We start from the raw sequence: 18,434 nt of genomic DNA, 5'->3' as shown, positions 1-18,434 counted from the left end.
AGTCTTTACTATATGAACTCGGAGCCTTTCTAATCTATCCCAAGTGTCTACAACACCTTCTAAGTTCACAAGTGCTACAAACCATTACATCATTATCAGCAGATAATCCTAATCTCAAAGACCAGTAGTAATAGCAAAGGGCATCTTATCGCAATGATAAACGTCAGAGATATTTACTGATAGTACATTCTTTTATTTACTGATAGTACAATTTGGGTAAGATGCGCGAAGTGGTGGACGAGTTTTGCGATCTTCTGCAAGTCCATGCTAATCGGGATAAGGTGAGTTATTTTTGAGACTAAAGCTTGTAAAGAACCACAACAACTTTATTTTATTCTACAAAACCAAACGAGCAAGTTATATTTTATCAACAAGATTGAATTTAATGCAAATTGTGATGTTTCCGCATATTGATAATTGTGATGTTAATTGATTGATTACAGTGTTTGTCTCAATATCAATATTTGTCTAACTATCGTGCATTGAAACGCTTGCAACGCTCAAGATTCCGTTTTTAAACTCTCGACAGTCGACGCTCGTAGTTCATTTTAAACTGGTCCCTATTTGTCTGCATATTACATTTCTCTCTCTCGAGTTATCTAAAATGCGGATATTCTAATTCTATGATATGGTTTATCTCTATGCTCTCTAAATCTAACTTGTCTACACGTGTTATCATAGATTAGAAGAAGTGCTTATAGCATTTCCCAGCTAATTTTTTAAATGTAGGTACTTAGGTACCCTTATTCTGTATGAGCGTTACGATTTTTTCATTATCTTTACATTCTTTACTTTGGCTTGGATAAATGTATACGTTCTACGAGTACTAAGACTGTTCTGAGAACATACGTTTACGTCTTTTTCAGGTAGTGTCCCTAGCAAGCTACGCGCTCAAACTATGGGGTGCGCGAACGCAGAGCAAGCCTCTACTTGGAGCTAGCGCTCGGCTGGCCGGCGCACGCGCAACTTTACGTCTGTTTGATGATGCGGCTGCGTTGCGTGCGGCATTCACCTGTGGTTTGGGGAAGCAGGTAAGAGCAAGGCATTTAGGTATTTACGTATGGCTTAGGGAAGCAAGTGAGCCCAATATAAATAAATAAATAAATATTGGGGGACACCTTACACAGATCAACTTAGCCCCAAACTAAGCAAAACTTACACTATGGGTATTAAGCGACGATATACATACTTAAATAGATAAATACATACTTATATACATAGAAAACATCCATGACTCAGAAACAAATACCTGTGCTCATCACACAAATAAATGCCCTTACCGGGATTCGAACCCAGGACCGCGGCTCAGCAGGCAGGGTCACTACCGACTGAGCCAGACCGGTGGTCAAACCAATACCAATATGGAACCATTTGATCGCTATAGACGACTGCAGTGGCCGTCATCGGAAAGTCTTTCCAAAGACGCCAAGACTGCAGCCATCAGCTTAGCCAATGCAATAATGTCTTGCGTAGGAAAATGTAAGTGAAGTTGATTATCTAGTAGCCGGGTCCACACAGAGCGAGGAACGTCGCAAGGCAATTTCCTTGTGTGGCAAACGCCGTGCCTCGGCCGAGGCAGTGCGTGCGTTTTGCTCGGCCGAGCAACCTGTCTCGCTCGACCAAGGCACGTCTACGTTTGACATTTGCCGCGCGAGCATATTGCCTCGCGACATGTCACGCTCTGTGTGGATCCCGCTATTCCCGTTCGCCTGTAGTCGAAGCTCGGTATAGTCCTCCGCCGGACGGCACTCAATCGGTTTGTATCTGATTTGACAGGACTTTTTAAAAAATATTTTAAGCGTGTTACTCACGTAACGTTCGACATGTTTCGCTCCATTTCCGAGGAGCTTTCTCAAGAGTAACGACCCCGCCTCTACACGTTGAGAGCGCGGCGCATACTGCGGGCGCTAGCTCTGCGCGCGCGGCTGCTGACTGACTTAATACGTGAGTAACCCGCTTTTAAAATATTTTTAAATACTTATAACGTGAGAAAATTACGGGAGTTTTGAAAAAACCCCCGACCGCGACATAGTAGGTACCTAGACCGATTTTCATGAAACACGGCTAGAACACTCCCGACTAACTCATTTCAGACAAAAAGACACAAATCGATGGGTTCTTTTCATTCGCACGATGCCACAGACAGCACACACACAGACAGCCGTCGCTTATAACACCCCGTCGTTTTTGGGCGTTATAGTTAAAATTGAAAGGACTCTCCTAAACTTTTCGTTTTTTTCCCAGGAAGGTCCGTTCTGGGGCGCTCTAGGCGTCGCCAGCAGTGCGGTGACCCTCGCTTTCCTGCAGGCCGAGAAGTTAGTCTGGCTGCTGGATACAGGTCTCCTCACGTTATCCCAAGACCTGGACTATAAGCTGCGGACGGCACACAAGACGCTGTGGCTGTTGATCTCTGCCGTTGGGTTTGTTAGGTAAGACTTGATGTTTGTAAAAATCTCGAGCCCTTTGTGACTAGGCGTTTTAATTTTAGTAGCAGTAGTAGTAGTAGTAGTAGTAGTAGTAAACACTTTATTGTACAGAACAAATTACATTTACAGAGAATAATTATAACGGTTATGTACAAAGGCGAGCTTATCTAAGGGATCTTTTCCAGCTAACCTTAGAATAACTGAGAGAGGAAAATAGATGGTAGACAAACACAACTAAAGTGCATCGGTATATATATATATACACATAATATACATCCCTACTCTAAAAATGAATGCAATACGTATACCTAAATACATAAATAATATATATTTATATATACAATAAACATTTATATCAAAATAATAATAACCGCACACGACCCAGTTTAATTTTTTCATGGGATCCCGGATGAAGTCGTGTCGTATTTTTGATTGCAAATCAAAATAACTTCCTAAACAGGTTTTATCTTAGAGTACAAGAAAACGGGCCCATAACCTGTAGACCAATGCTGGGCAAAGACCTCCCCACTTTTCCCCCACTCAATCCTATTGCGCTTTCCCACCAATTTGGATAAAAGGTTTCCAAGTCGTTGCACCTTATTTTTCATAATTATCAAAAATGTCGTGTTTCTCTACGGACATCTAAACGCGTTTACAAATATAATTTTTAACACTATCCAAATATAACCTTACTATAATTTCAGGTCAATAAAAGCGCTGCACGTCGCCGCTACAGAGCTGAAATCCCCCCACCCCCGCAAATGCGCGCCCGCTCGCTTCACGCAGGCGTCACTCTTATCCACCAAGCTGTTCCTGGATGTAGTTCATTTCGGATCCTGGCTTCCCATTGGCTGGCTGTGGGGCGGCCGGCTCTCATTGGAGCACGGGAGCGGTATAGCTACAGCGTCAGCTGTGTTGGGATTGGTCGCTCATTACCATGGAAAGAGACTCGCGCCGCGATAGCATTAAGACAATGCAACAAGGGGAGGAAGTTGAATATTAGTAACGAGAGTAAGTTAAATCGCGACGGCTTGCCGGAGCGATTTAATGACTCGAATTAGTAATATTCATACTCCCCGAATTACACACAATGTTTTTCATCACATTCGCAATGTAAAAAATATGTAAATAGATGTAAAAAGTTAAGTACGGTACAAGAAATTTCATTATTCCCTTGGGAGAACGATTTTTCTATAACTCACGGTCCGCATGCGTGCAATAGCTCATTTAAATAAAAATCAAGGCAAACACATTAACAATTTTGCCGAGATTTTCAATAAGGCGCTGCGATAATTATTTCTTACAAAAGGTTTGTGGCATCGTATTTTCCTAAATGCAAAATAAAAGTAGGGATTTCGTAAGCAAGGTCAATATAGAATTGTTATAGAATTATTTGAAGCCATATACGTGCCTGTACCATATGCAGTAATTGATATTTTATGGTGGCGCTGCTGTGGAGTATGCTCTACAGCAGCGCCACAATGTATAAGAGCTCACGACGAAACTAGAAACATAGATATTTTTTTAACTAGTCTAGAATTTTATAGACTTTATATAGATATTTTCCCATATGTTTATGTTCATCAAAGCTAAGGTGGCGCTGCCGTGGAGCATGACGTTGCAACGGTGTTTAACTGAGTCAAAAAATGCTCGTGGCGTCTTTATTAACAATTTTCGGCTTCGCCTCAAATTGTTACCCACGCCACTCACCTTTTTTGACCTCTTTTAACCACCAGTTGCATAAAATACTATATCTGGCGTGAGTTCATGATGTTTTATATCACATAAGCACTCAATTTTTAGTGCCCAAGGGTCGTTACCTTACCAAATATGTAGGTACAGTAAACTGATACATTATTTCTTGTAGATACATTTTTGGATGTGTAAGTATTGTGTAGGTTAATAAGGCCAAAAATTATAGTAAACTAGTTGTAGATCAACAACTCATACATTTCTTACACGATCGTGTCATGTAAATTATAAAATAAATTTAAGTTAAAATAAAATAAGTATTAGTAGTAATCATCTTTTATTATCATAACACATATATTATGCTTTGTCCGAAAATTTAATTCAACGAGATCTATATCACATTAGATTACAATATAACAAAAAGGGTTTACCTAAACTTTGGTTAAAAAAAACCTATTTAAGTTTACGCGTTGTACGCGCGCGCGGAAAGCAGCATAAGGCACTGGTCCCACCGCAAGCTAGTAAACTATGAGCTATAGGCTATAAAACGAACAAGAGATAATCACTCCCGTGTCAATAAAAGAGACACGGCGATGTTTATAGCTACTCGCCCAGCGGTGAGCAGAGTGCCTAAGGCACTGGTCCCACCGCGACCTAGTAAGCTGTGAGCTATCGGCTATAAAAACGAACAAAAGATAAGCACTCCCAGACACGGCGATTTTGATAGCTCACCGCTGGGCGAGTATAACTATAAATATCGCCGTGTCTGTTTTATTTACACGGGAGTGCTTATCTTTTGTTCGTTTTTATAGCCGATAGCTCACAGCTTACTAGCTCGCGGTGGGACCAGTGCCTAAAGGAGAGAACCCACCTAGCGGGTTGTCCGAGCAAAGTTCACGAGTGCCTACCTGGCGGGTTCTTAGTTGCAAAGGTGTTAAAGTAAGGACGCTAGTACGAAGAACTTTATACATCGGCTTGTTACTTCTTATTTCCTACGTATATACCTACCTACTAATATTGCTGCTGGTGTACGAGCGAGACAGTAATATTTACACACATATAATGTAAAGATATCATCAAAGTCAAGGGAATGACGTGGAAATGAGAGCCTTAAGAAGCATGGCTGGTGTGAAGTTGAGTGATAGGATCAGAAATAGCGTGATAAGAGAGAAGTGTGGAGTGGATGTAGATGTGGTGACAAAGATTGAGATGGGTATGTTAAGGTGGTTCGGGCATGTAGAGAGGATGGATGAGAGGATAGTAACGAAGAAAGTATATGAAAAAAGAGTGGAAGGGTCAGTTGGAAGTGGAAGACCTAGGCGAACTTTTCTTGTTCAAATCGGGGAAATATTGCAAAAAGGCCAGGTCAGAAGTACTCGAAACCGACGAGCGTGTATGAGAAACGTTATGAAAGTGTGTGAAGCAAAAGTGGTTTGTCAGGATCGTAGTAAATGGAAATCCGTGATCTCTGCCTACCCCTCTGGGAAACAGGCGAGGCGTGATTGTATGTATGTATGTATGTATGTATATAATGTAAATAGGAGAAAATAGGTACGATGTACGAAGTTCTTTTTAGCGCCTTTAATTTAGTGGGTGTACTGGGATGTATATTATAACGATTTTCGTTTTACGTTGTTCAAAATTGTCATGGGCTAAATGCTAAGAAACATTTGTTACAGCCTAATCTAGTCATAAGAAACAATAATAAAGCTATACATATAACATCGATAATAAAGCTTTTGACTTAATAAAATATATCAAAATTACAATACTAAGTTACAATGTCAAAATATACGAGTAGGATATTTATAAGTACACTATAAAAATAGAAAAAATCTAAAACTAAGGAATTAAATGTGAATGACTGAAATCAAGAAGTATTGCTATACAAGATTATCGTTAAATAGGTTAGTAAGTAAATGTAGTAACCATTTCAATTAAAATTTTACAGTTGTATTCCTGGATTTGTGTCAAATTTGACTTTTTGACACAAATTGATTGGAAATTTACCTACTGATATGTTACAAATAACCAGCCAGTCTTAATTATAATTAGCAATATAATGATCCGCAACCGTAAACAGCTCTGCGGTCAACTTAGCTTTATATTAGTTTGTATATGTTGTATTACTGGCTAATCAATATTTCAAATTTATATTTCTTTTTACACAATATGTATTCCAACTGACTATGACTCAATCAATAAAGTCAGGTACTCATCTTGTCTTGTCTACTTGGGAGACGCTTAAAATACTCTAGCGATTTATTTTTTAATCTACAAATAGTTTAAAAATCACCAGCCAGTCTCAATTTTTCAGCAAAATAATTGTCAGATCCAGAAAACGGCGTCACAGCACACTTCACTACGTGTTTCACACTCGGTGACTTGAGCCAAGAAGTTAGCTCAGCTTGAAAAACGTTTACAAAACTATAGAGTAGGTATATTTCAAATAGTTTACAAATCACCAGCCAGTCTCAATTCTGCAGCAAAATACGAGTAATTGTGCAACCCAGGAAATAGCGCAATAGCACACTTCGCCGTATCGTCACTACTTTGAAAAAATCTCGTATCTCACACTGCTCCTCAAATCAAAACGTAGTAAGTCTATATGCATTCCATATTTTATTATTTTATTATTTTTATTATTATTAAATCATTTATTTCAGGCAACTTTAGTCCATAGATACACATATTCACAAAAGAAAAGAAAGAAAGAAAAGAAAATTACAATGAAAACTTAGGTACTTATATCAAAAATACATTCATCAATATATACTAAATACATTTTTCTCACCATTTACAGAAGAAGATACAAGTTTTTTTCAAAGTAGTGCCGATATGTTTCACACTCGGTGACTTGAGCCAAGTTGTCAGCTCTGCTTGAGATACGTTTTACAAAGGTTCACTAATATCTGGCAGAAACTTTTTTCGCATTTATTTGATTCGTATAATAGTTCTTGGCAGAAGTTACGTTCGGCAGAAACACCTTACGCAGAATATGCTTTGGCATAAATCATTTCGCAGATTTTTATAATACCGAATGGTTTATTGGCATAATGTTAATGAGCATAATAGTCTTCTAGTCGAATAGTACTTTCGCAGATAATATTTGTGCATAATATTTAGTCGGCATAGTTGTCCTTCTCCTTTCAAATTGGTTTGTAATAGCGAGCCCGACGTATTAGGGATGCAAGATACCTAACACTCCTCCTCGCTTCGCTCGTCGTCGTACCTAACGGTGGTTCTGGGACAGTATTTCCTTTTTGATAGCGTGTCAGAACCTTGCTCTTGTAATAGTATGCTATGTGATTATTATGGTATATAAAATTATGCTAAATCAAATTCGACCAAAGTAATGTTTTGCAGAACAATATTCTGCCAAGTGTGTCGTATGCGTGGTTGTAATAATGCCAACTGTTTTTTCTGCAAAATTGACATTCGACCAAAAGTGTTTCTGCGAAACATGTTATGCGAAGTGTGTTTCTGACCAAAATTATTCTGCCAGTTGAGGGTATATATATACTCTCCCGGCCGATTTCGACCACGGCGACTGCTTCAATCTCCATTTCGTTGGTGCGCTCGCATGTGACTCGCATAGCCAAGTTTGTTAACAAATACCCGTGCACATGACGGGCAGCAAAGCACACCATTGGCATAATTATAAGTAATAGCCGCTGGTTGACGGGCTTTTAGCTCATCCCGTCTAATGTCCAGGTCCTTAAGTCGACGGGATTCAAAATCGGTAATTTGTTTAGCGACGAAAGATCTCCATACCGGGCGGTCAGCCGCCTGCTTCTCCCACAAAAATGGGTCCACGTGGCAGTTCTTCATATGGCGCTTAAGCACATCCTTATACCTAAGAAGCTGTCCGCCATGCTTTCGCTTGCCCTCCTCTAACTCCGAGTAAAAGATGCGCTTAGCCACCCGACCCTCAGCCATCCTTGAAACGTGGCCGCCCCAACGAAGTTGTCGTCGCATGATATAAGATTCGATCCCACCTACTTTGGCTCTTCGCAAAACTTCGGTGTTCCGTATACGATCGGACCAGCTGATCTTTAAGATTTTGCGGAGGCACCTCAGGTGGAATCTATCTAAAGTGCGGATGTGACGGCGATATACGGTCCACGTTTCAGAGGAGTATAAGATGTTAGGGAGAACTACAGCCATATATATGGAGATCTTTGTCGCTAATTTCAGATCATGTGAGCTGAATACCTTTGCATCCAGCTTACCAAAGGCCGCAGCAGCGGCGCCAATCCGGTTGTTAATTTCAGAGTCAAGGTCACATGTAGAGGTTACAGTGCTCCCCAGGTAGCGGAACTTATCTACCTGTTTCAGTACATCGTCCCCCAGTCTGACAGATAGTGTCTCGCGACCATGGATGTCTAGTGACATCACTTCCGTCTTCTTGACACTGATCTTCAGTCCAAACCTGCAGCAAGACTCATGAAAGTCGGTTACAAGTTGCTGCAGGTCTCCAGGGGATTCAGTAACGAAGCATAAGTCATCCGCGTACATGATTTCGGTGATCACAGCGTGCGAGACTTTAGTGTGAGCCTTGAATCTGGCCAGGTTAAAAACCCTACCGTCGGTGCGGAAACGGATGCGAATTCCATTCGACGAACTCTGACTCTGCAAAACTTCACGGACAACCACAGCAAAGTAGAGAGCAAAGAGTGTTGGCGCTAGAACGCAGCCTTGCTTCACCCCACAGGTAACGGGAAAGAAGCTGGACTCTTCGCCATCCACAGCGACGCAGCATTCCATGTTGTCATGCAGAAGTTGAGGGTAACCCTTTACAAAACTATAGACTACCTTTCAAATAGTTTACAAATCACCAGACAGTCTCAATTCTTCAGCAAAATAGTTGTCCGACCCAGGAAACAGCGCAATAGCACAATTCTCCATATGTTTCACACTGGGTAACTTGAGCCAAGTAGTCAGTTCTGCTTGAAAGACGCTTATACCATTGAGATCGTTTTTTTTTTCATTTACAGAGATAGTTTACAAATCACCAGCCAGTCTCAATTCTTCAGCAAAATAGTTGTCCGACCCAGGAAACAGTGCCACAGCACACTTCACTACATGTTTCACACTGGGTGACTTGAGCCAAGTAGTCAGTTCCGCTTGAGAGACGGTGGGGCAGGCCTCTTGCGCGCGGAGGAGGTTGGTCAGGTCAGAGTTGGGCGTGATGAGGCAGAGTGCCAGCCGGCAGAGGAGGCGGTGTCTGGAAGAGAATGGTGAGACTTTATAATGTGTGATGGAAGCGCTGGTGGCCTAGCGGACCCCAGGCTCCCATGAGCCGTGGCAAATGCCGGGATAACGCAAGGAGGATGATGATAAGGAAGACCGAGGTGAGTTGTGACAACGTAATTTTTTTGGAACTTATTAACTATACAAGCTTGCAACAGCGTAGGTTTTTTAGTTCAAGTCTCGGGCTAGCAAACGCACGCTATCACGGACTTGCATCAGCAAGTTCAGCAAGCGTTCAGCGTTAGACAACACCCGTAGTAGAGCCATGCGCCATCAGCGCTGGAGCTCAGCGCCGCTCGACACAGCTCTATACTAACATTACTGACATAAAGTAATGTGTAGTTAGACTAACCTGTTGGTAGGCTCATCAGCGTTAGAAAGGACCCGTAGTAGAGCCATTCGTGGCGGTTCCGCCCAGCGAGAAAGTTGCGTTTTCGCTGTTTCAACGTCAGCGCTGGAACTAAGCGCCGCTCGGCACAGCGCGCAGATCCATACTGATATTATCAGTTCCTTGTTGGCGCTGAAAATTATACATCTTTTACATCCACATTAGAACCAACTGATAACTTACTTGCCAAAACAGTTTTTATTTGACACTACTACAAAATCTTTACAAGATCTTTTTACTGTACTGTACGTTAGGCACTGGTCCCACCGCGAGCTAGTTAACTATGAGCTATCGGCTATAAAAACGAACAAAAGATAAGCCCTCCCGTGCAAATAAAGGAGACACGGCGATATTGATAGTTCACCGCTGGGCGAGTAACTATAAACATCGCCGTGTCTCTTTTATTTACGCGGGAGTGATTATCTTCTGTTCGTTTTTATAGATCCAATGATCATTAAATTTGTCATTTTACTGAGTTAATAGTTTTTCGGTCAACAAACAGCATATTATTTAAATTACTTACAAATTGCCGATAGAAGCCAGGTCAGCGGGTCTAAAAGGCGAAGTCTGCGCGAGCGCATAGGCCGTGTGCAAACGGCCGCGCTGCACGAGCGCGCCGGGCTCCGCCCACGCGCAGCCGCGCCAGCGGGCCGATATCTCGACCCATGTGCCACCCGCTACAAATATACATTGTTTAACATATGACAACTGTAGTGACAGATCAAATGGGGCTAAGGCGAAGTCGGCGCGAACGCATAGGGGTATTTTTCAAAAAAAATCCCGAATTTCGAATTTCACAAGATCTGGACGTGTTTGGACTTATTCTTCTCAGAATCACGAGCTGATTCGATACCGACGATAAAAAAATGTGTCCCATAGTTCATACTAAAATCCTGAAGTAAAGGAAAAAAAATGAGGAAAGATAAATAAGAAAAAAACCGGCCAAGTGCGAGTCGGACTCGCCCACCGAGGGTTCCGTACAAACTTTCTTTCAAACTACCTAGTAAAAATAATCTCATATTTTCATATAACTCTAATGACTTGACTAGAAGACAAAAGTATAGGCACTAATGAGTATTATAGTGTATAGCGCCATCTCCCGGTCAATTTGCTAACTAATTTGCGCGACCTGGTTTTTCAGGGATAATCCATACTATCCATACTAATATTATAAATGCGAAAGTAACTCTGTCTGTCTGTCTGTCTGTCTGTCTGTTACGCTTTCCCGCTTAAACCACGCAACCGATTTTGATGAAATTTGGAACAGACAATCTTTAGACCCTGAGACAGAACATAGGCTACTTTTTATTTCGAAAAAAAGGGATGAAGGGGTCGAAAAAGAGGTTGAAAGTTTGTATGGGATTTCTTAATTTTAAAAGATAAAACCATGAAACTTTATATTTTAGCACTTGATAAGAAATCATTAAACATATATTTAAAGTCACATACAGGTCGAACGCGATTAATTAACATTATTTTTACCTTTAAAATAAACATGGTGGGAAATAAACATTAACTAAAAGCGGGTAGATTATATTTATTTGTCTACCCCGAACATTTATATAAATTAACATCGGGTAGTTTTGTGTTGTTTACATCTCCGGTGACATTTTGCTGGGACGTCAGTCTTCCGCGACCACGGCCAGTGCAACCTGGCCGAAACGTTGGGAAAAAAGGTAAAAATAATGTTAATTAATCGCGTTCGACCTGTATGTGACTTTAAATATGTGTACAAAGCGCGAGAACTTAAAGTGTTATATCATTAAACATCTTGATCAGGGATAGGGATAGGGATAGGGATAGGGATAGGGATAGGGATAGGGATAGGGATAGCGATAGAGATAGCGATAGGGATAGGGATAGCGATAGGGATAGCGATAGGGATAGCGATAGCGATAGCGATAGCGATACGGATACGGATAATATGGGTATCGTTAGAGGGATACGGATAATCGGTCGGCGGTCTCTTACAATCAATGTGCTCTAAGACGATCGTTGTTTGCTTGCTTGAAGATTACGTTTGCGATAAGTATAAGCAAAATGTAAAAAATTGTAAGGGATAATAGAAAAAAGTACTTTTTACCCACCGATCATAGTGTCGAAATACGGGCTATGTGGGATGTTTATAAAGGTTTCCCCAGCGTATATAGAATTACCTACGCTGTGGTCGATGTGTAATATTTCTACAATCATTGCAAGCAAAAGTATTAGGTGCGTATTGTGCCTATGTGCGATCGAAATAATCGCAGATAAATATACCTACAGAGAAACCTACGGTCCCTACGGATCCAAATGAAAATCTTAATGAATACTTTTATTACGCGGGCGAAGCCGCGGGTAAAAGCTAGTTCTTTATAATGTTAACCGATTTAAACAGTTTTTACTTTATTGGACAGAAGATGGTTTACGTAACATCTCGTATTAATTTGAAGTACGATATACATCCGCAAGGGTGGGTAAATTGAAAGTAAAAATCTGAAAAGTTTTTTGTGAATTAAAAAAAAAGTATTCAAAATACAAACACGATTATATTTTTCCTGTAATATATAGCATAAAACCAATGTTTACTAAAATTTTCATAATTTTTCGTTGGTAAACTTCGGAGATAAGGGGGGGGACGGTATTTTTTTTTACATTTTCCTTCAAAATTCTTTTTTTTCCACAACAAAAAAATTATAAAAAATAGCTTATTTACGTTCAATTTGAGCTCTTTCCAACGATACCACACTTGACCTAGTAACTTGAAATTTACAGTTTGCCCCCCTTTCATTTTGGCCATTTTCTACAATTAAAATTAATATATTAAAAAAATTATACTTTCTATTTGTAGAGGTTTACAATGTTCACAACTATTCCAAATTTCAAGTTGATAGCATTAGTAGTTCTCGAGATATTTAGGAATGTGACAGACGGACAGACAGACGGACAGAGTCGCACCATAAGTGTTCCTGTTGTACCTTTTTGGTACGTAACCCTAAAAACACCAATATAGGCCGCGTGCAAACGGTCGCGCTGAACGAGTGTACTGGTCTTTCTTTATAAGCGCTGTTATATGCCTACTTGAAATAAATGATCTTTATCTGCCGCCGTGATGCGAGCGGGGTGATATCTCGCGCCATGTGCCACCCGCTACAAATATACATTGTTGTTTAACAGATAACTCTAATGACAGATCAAAAGGGGCTAAAAGGCGAGCGCGAGCGCATAGGCCGCGTGCAACCGGCCACCTTGAACGAGGGTGCCAACCGATACAAATAATTGATTTACATTTTTTTTTTAATTTATTCAGGAAACAGACTGTTTGTTTCCATTCACATACAAAAGTGTATAAGTTTTTCAAGTACAAAAATACCTATACTTTCATTTAGTCAGAGCGTCCGGTTGTAGTAGTAGTAGTAAAACACTTTATTGTACCAGAAAATAATACAACACACAAGAAAAAGAGCTTATCACTAGTACAAAGGCGAACTTATCTTTACAATTCTATAGATGGTTGGTTGATGGTTGGTTGTCTATAGATTTATCGTCGAAAGTAGTGAGTTTCGATTGTCACCCGCCATAGGCTACTAGACTCATATCGAATTGGGCACAATAAATGATTGTCTTCTGTAGTATTTGACATAGAACAACAATATTAGATTTTGGATATTAAAAGTATATAATGGCTGACGTATTTTCGATTAAAAATGTGTGTAATCTTTTATTTATTTTGGCCACCGAAAACGCTGTCAGCGATGTAGTGACGTCATCGAATTCAAACTTTACTGCATGTCAAAACAATCACTGACATATTGAACTTTATGCCTTCATACTTAAAAAGTCAGAAAATGTTGTTTTCGAATAGAATGGTCTGATGCACAGATAATCTATAGATTAACATGACTTCGCCTGATTACGTAAAAGTATATTTTAAAAATATTTTTTGCTGTTTTTAAGTTATAATAAAATATGGTAATATTTTATTTCTGTTACTTGGACAGTACTTAATCATATAAGACCGACATTAAAAAAGGGTCAAGTAACCTATTATGATATGAGGAGGTAAACTAACTAATAAACATGAGAAACCAACCATTCATGAAAGCAGCAGCGGTAGCGTCGGCGATGGATCCGAAGTAATCCAAAGTGGTGAGTGCTCGTGCAGCCGACAACATCGCTCTGAGTAGCCGCGGCGTGGCGCTGGCGATCCATTTTACCCACACCTATAAAAAAAATCGTACACAGATAGAAAACAATTTTATTATTAATATTACACTATATTATATATTAAGTAGGGTCCGTTATGATTTGGTTCCATCCAGTCTAGTCGTCTCGAATAATGTTGAGAACCCATAGTGGTTCAAAGCATGCTCTCTCTAAGGGAGGCTCCCTTTGCTACATTGTCCTTGGTGTACAGCGGAACGTACCCTCACAAGTGACAATATAATATAGAATCACTCCTCACTACATGGCGATCCTGCCAGTGGGGCCTTACGCTGCACTGGCGGCGTGCTTCGCCAGCCAGCAAGAAGAATAGTCAAGATTAATAAAAATCTAAATCTCGTCAGATTTGCACAGTGGAATTTGTGGAAGTATGGAATTTCACGGACGAACTAAAACAGTTATTGGTGTTTATATAAAAACTTCAGTACATTGGCATTAGGTATCTAACTTTGTAAACTCACTGCCGATGTTTTACCAAGTACTCACCGGCAGAGCCTCAGCAGCCGCTGGTTCCATGCACATGATGACTACAGCACGGGACAAAAGTTCTTCTAACTCGTCACTGCTTTCCTCCACGTAAGGTTCTAAAAAAGAACAAACATTCAAAGTGTTAAAACATACTCAACATCTTTTTTAGCATCTTTTTTTTATTATATAAGCTTACTCTTGACCACAGACTAGCCAAAGGCAAAGACGTGGCCTACGATGGAGTGAGCTCGCCCAGAAGATGCCTGTTCACCCATGATTTGAAGGGTACTGAGGTGTAAAATATTATTGTTGTCTCTTTAGCTTATTCTTACGACGCCCATCACATGCATGGATACATTAATATTGGGCAGGTATTCTGTACATAAAGTTTACTTTACCGAGTGCAGCGAGCAGTTGCAGTAACTCGTGCGCCTGGGAGCCAACATGGCTGACAAGCGTGGGTGCGCTCGCGGCGCGGGTCCACTGCGAGACGGCGCACGCGCGGCGGGGTCGTGCGTACGCGCAGGGCGGGTCTAGACCGCTTGCTGCTAGTATTACTCTGCCGAAGAAATAGTCATTCCATATTATGCTAACATTGGTTTCATTTTATTATTTTCTATAAAAACACAAAAGGACGGATATGGTCTAAATATTATCAAGGACTTGTTAGAAGAACAGTGACTAGAAATCGAACAACCATATTTAGGTACATTTTAAGTAAGAAAACTGCAGCTGATTCGGAAATCAAATTGCTTCCATCCTCGCCAGACACATTTCTCTACCATTTACTCGTACAGAACAATAACAATGAGAGGATCATTATTTACGCAAGTTAAATAAGCGATTAACATATACTAATTTTCGTTAGTCATTAGGTTAACATACCTAAACTGTGGTGTGTCGTGGTACGGATGCTGGGGGTTGTGGTGATCGACGAAGAACCGTTGGAGCGCCTGGTCCAGCGCCATTTCTGGTAGCCGCTGCCACGGCAGGTGTACTGCTTGCTCTAACGTCTGCAGATAGGGAAAAGGTAAAATAATTAATGAAAGAATAATATGCTAACGACTCCATACTAATATTATAAATAGGAAAGTGTGTGTGTCTGTTTGTTTGTCCGTCTTTCACGGCAAAACGGAGCGACAAACTGACGTGATTTTTTAAGTGGAGATAGATGAAGGGATGGAGAGTGACATAGGCTACTTTTTGTCTCTTTCTAACGCGAAGCCGCGGGAAAAAGCTAGTAATTTATATTTAAAAAAAGACGTTGTATTAACGATTTAAATTCGATCTACATGTAAACGTTTGTACACTGAATGTTAATCGAATTAAAATGTACGTTATTGTTATTGAAACAAGTTACAATTCACGAAAAACCGTTATTGTGGAATTATTTGTTCATCTGAAAAAAAACCATATTAAGAAAAAAAACCATGGTGCTCGGTTTTTTTCATGTTTTTTTTTCACAATTCTGAAAAAAAAAAACATTTGTTTTTTTCTTCTATTTGCAACTCTAATCGCCACACCAGTCTGCATATACAACACAGTACAAGTACGTTGTCGACGTAACTACGATGGTTCTGCGAACAGTTGCAGTAAAGCCGCTAGTCTCGGAGCGATGTCACGGTCTTGGACGCGTAACCAGGTGCTAGCTTCGATACCTCGAAGTGTGTCGGTTAGCCAGGTCTGGAATTACTCTGGATCCTTCAACTCAATTGTAGCTTGCAACATTTTGGTTACCTCAGCCCGTAGTCACAACGGTCCTGTGAACAGTTGCAGTAACACAGCTAGTCTTGGAGTGATGTCACAGTCTTGGACGCGTAACCAGGTGCTAGCTTCAACCCTGCAAAGGGTAACAAGTTAGGAAGAAGAACACAATACCTCAGTCCGTAGTCGCAACGGTCCTGTGAACAGTTGCAGTAACGCAGCTAGTCTCGGAGCGATGTCACAGTCTTGAGCGCCGCGTAGCCAGGTGTTTGCTTCGATGCCACGAAGTGTGTCGGCTAGCCATGTCTGGATCTCCAAGTCGGGACTTGTGATTATCTAAGAATTTAAAATGTATTTAATAATATTGGGTTGGTAAGAAAGTAATGAGCGAATCATAACCAATATTGTAATTTTTATTTAATTTATTATTTTAATCATTTATCAAAAATATAACGGCCTTCGTTATCTACTACTTGTCTCCATCGTTCTGGGAAAGAATGAATAGCATCGGCGAAGAAGTTCTTAGGTTTAGATTAAAAAAACTCAGCTATGTACTGTCGTAGATGGGCTTGATCATCGAACTTTTTTTCATTCAAGGCATTGCTTAGCAATCTGAACAATGCGTAATCCGTAGGTGCCAAGTCTGGAGAGTACGGTGGATGAGGTATCACTTTCCAACCTAGCTCCAATAGCTTTAACCGGGTCACTTTTGCAATGTGTGGGCGAGCATTGTCGTGTAAGAAAAAAACTTTAGCATGCTGTGGACGATTCTGACAGATTTTTTGGTTTAAATTTTCAAGCTGATTACAGTATACTGATGCGGTAACAGTCATTCCACTTGGTAGGAGTTCCCAGTGAATAATACCATGAATATCCCACCAAACGGACAGCATAACTTTTTTCGGGTGAGGCTCTGTTTTTGGTGCCTCTATTCCTTTTTCGTTTGGAGCTAGCCACTGACGTTTGCGTGTGTGATTTATATATAAGACCCATTTTTCATCTCCAGTGATAAGATGGTCCAACCAGTTGAATGTGCGGCGAAAAGACAGAAGTTGTATGCAGATATCGGCACGGCGGTTTAGTTGATCTCTATCAAGTTCGTGCGGTATCCAAACACTGTATTTGTAGTTTTTTCCCAACTCGTGTAAATGTGTTTCTATGGTGACATGAGAGCAGCCTAACTCGGTAGCAAGAGTACGACTCGTTAGCCTCGGATCTCCTTTAATTAAGGTTTTTAATTTGGCTACATCAATCTTCACCGGTCGACCAGACTTAGGTTGATCTGATAATGAAAAGTCTCCACTACAATATATTATTTTTGTAACGCAAAACAAGAAAGATGGAGATTGGAGAAGGATAGAAGCCTTTGTTTGTTTAAAAATGAAAACTGTGGCAAGAAAATTTTTCCTCGGTTAGTGGCTCTTAGGCAGTGGTCCCGCCGCGAGCTAGTAAGCTATGAGCTATCGGCTATAAAAACGAACAAAAAATAATCACTCCCGTACAAATAAAGGAGACACGGCGATATTGATAGCTCACCGCTGGGCGAGTAACTATAAACATCGCCGTGTCTCTTTTATTTGCACGGGAGTGATTAAATCTTTTCTCAAGTCGTCTGTAGTTTTTTTGTTTGTTCCTCGATATCTCCGTCGTTACTGGACCGATTTTGAAAATTTTTTTTTGATTGAATGTATATGCATACAGATTGGTCCCATTTTTCTCAGAACCCAGTTCTGATGATGGGATCCTGGAGAAATCGAGGAAACTCCTCAAATCTGAAAGGCATACATATGGAGATTTTTGTGTTTTTAAAGGAACAGCATGCATTTACGTACGGAACTGTGACTTTTGGTGCAGTGGAACTGCTGATGATGGTCAGAACGGAACTCCTCAAATCTGAACGGCACGCTTATAGTGACTTTGGTATTTTTATAAGAACAGCATGCACTTACGTCCAGAACAGTGACATTTGGTGCAGTGGAACTCCTGATGATGGTCAGAACGGAACTCCTCAAATCTCAACGGCACGCTTATAGTGACTTTGGTATTTTTATAAGAACAGCATGCACTTACGTCCAGAATAGTGACATTTGGTGCAGTGGAACTGCAGATGATGGTCAGAACCGAACTCCTCAAATCTGAACGGCACACTTATAGTGACTTTGGTATTTTTATAAGAACATCATGCATTTAAGTTCAGAACAGTAACATTTATTTAGTTATATTTGTTAAGCATATTGACTTTTCAAGTCAAATTTTATCAAGCTTCGATTTCTTATAATCGGATTCATGAGGAATTGAGG

The 18,434-nt window shown here is 40.4% G+C and overlaps 2 protein-coding genes across 2 annotated transcripts in view; one reads left to right on the top strand and one right to left on the bottom strand.

Annotated features, from left to right (window-relative positions):
• The first annotated feature begins 199 nt into the window (after window positions 1–199).
• Window positions 200–3,841, top strand: LOC125242163 (peroxisomal membrane protein 11C-like). The gene is made up of 4 exons (XM_048150875.1): window positions 200–281; window positions 867–1,031; window positions 2,245–2,429; window positions 3,131–3,841. Exons 1-4 carry the CDS (start codon window positions 222–224, stop codon window positions 3,387–3,389), a joined length of 669 nt encoding a protein of 222 aa, XP_048006832.1. The 5' UTR covers window positions 200–221; the 3' UTR covers window positions 3,390–3,841.
• Window positions 3,842–8,904: 5,063 nt separating this feature from the next.
• LOC125234857 overlaps window positions 8,905–18,434 on the bottom strand; it is a 60,988-nt gene continuing 51,458 nt past the window's right edge. Inside the window, exons 35-42 of the mRNA XM_048141277.1 lie at window positions 16,309–16,470; window positions 15,316–15,443; window positions 14,829–14,989; window positions 14,449–14,546; window positions 13,832–13,961; window positions 10,283–10,436; window positions 9,724–9,891; window positions 8,905–9,345 (exon numbers count right to left, since the gene is read on the bottom strand). Coding sequence (XP_047997234.1) covers window positions 9,123–9,345; window positions 9,724–9,891; window positions 10,283–10,436; window positions 13,832–13,961; window positions 14,449–14,546; window positions 14,829–14,989; window positions 15,316–15,443; window positions 16,309–16,470 — 1,224 coding nt within the window. The 3' untranslated portion in view covers window positions 8,905–9,122. The remainder of the gene's footprint in view (window positions 9,346–9,723; window positions 9,892–10,282; window positions 10,437–13,831; window positions 13,962–14,448; window positions 14,547–14,828; window positions 14,990–15,315; window positions 15,444–16,308; window positions 16,471–18,434) is intronic.

Source organism: Leguminivora glycinivorella, chromosome 2, assembly GCF_023078275.1.
Source record: "Leguminivora glycinivorella isolate SPB_JAAS2020 chromosome 2, LegGlyc_1.1, whole genome shotgun sequence".
Classification (NCBI taxonomy): domain Eukaryota; kingdom Metazoa; phylum Arthropoda; class Insecta; order Lepidoptera; family Tortricidae; genus Leguminivora; species Leguminivora glycinivorella.
Note: the sequence above shows the minus strand (reverse complement) of the source record. Positions and strands in the feature narration are given on the sequence as shown.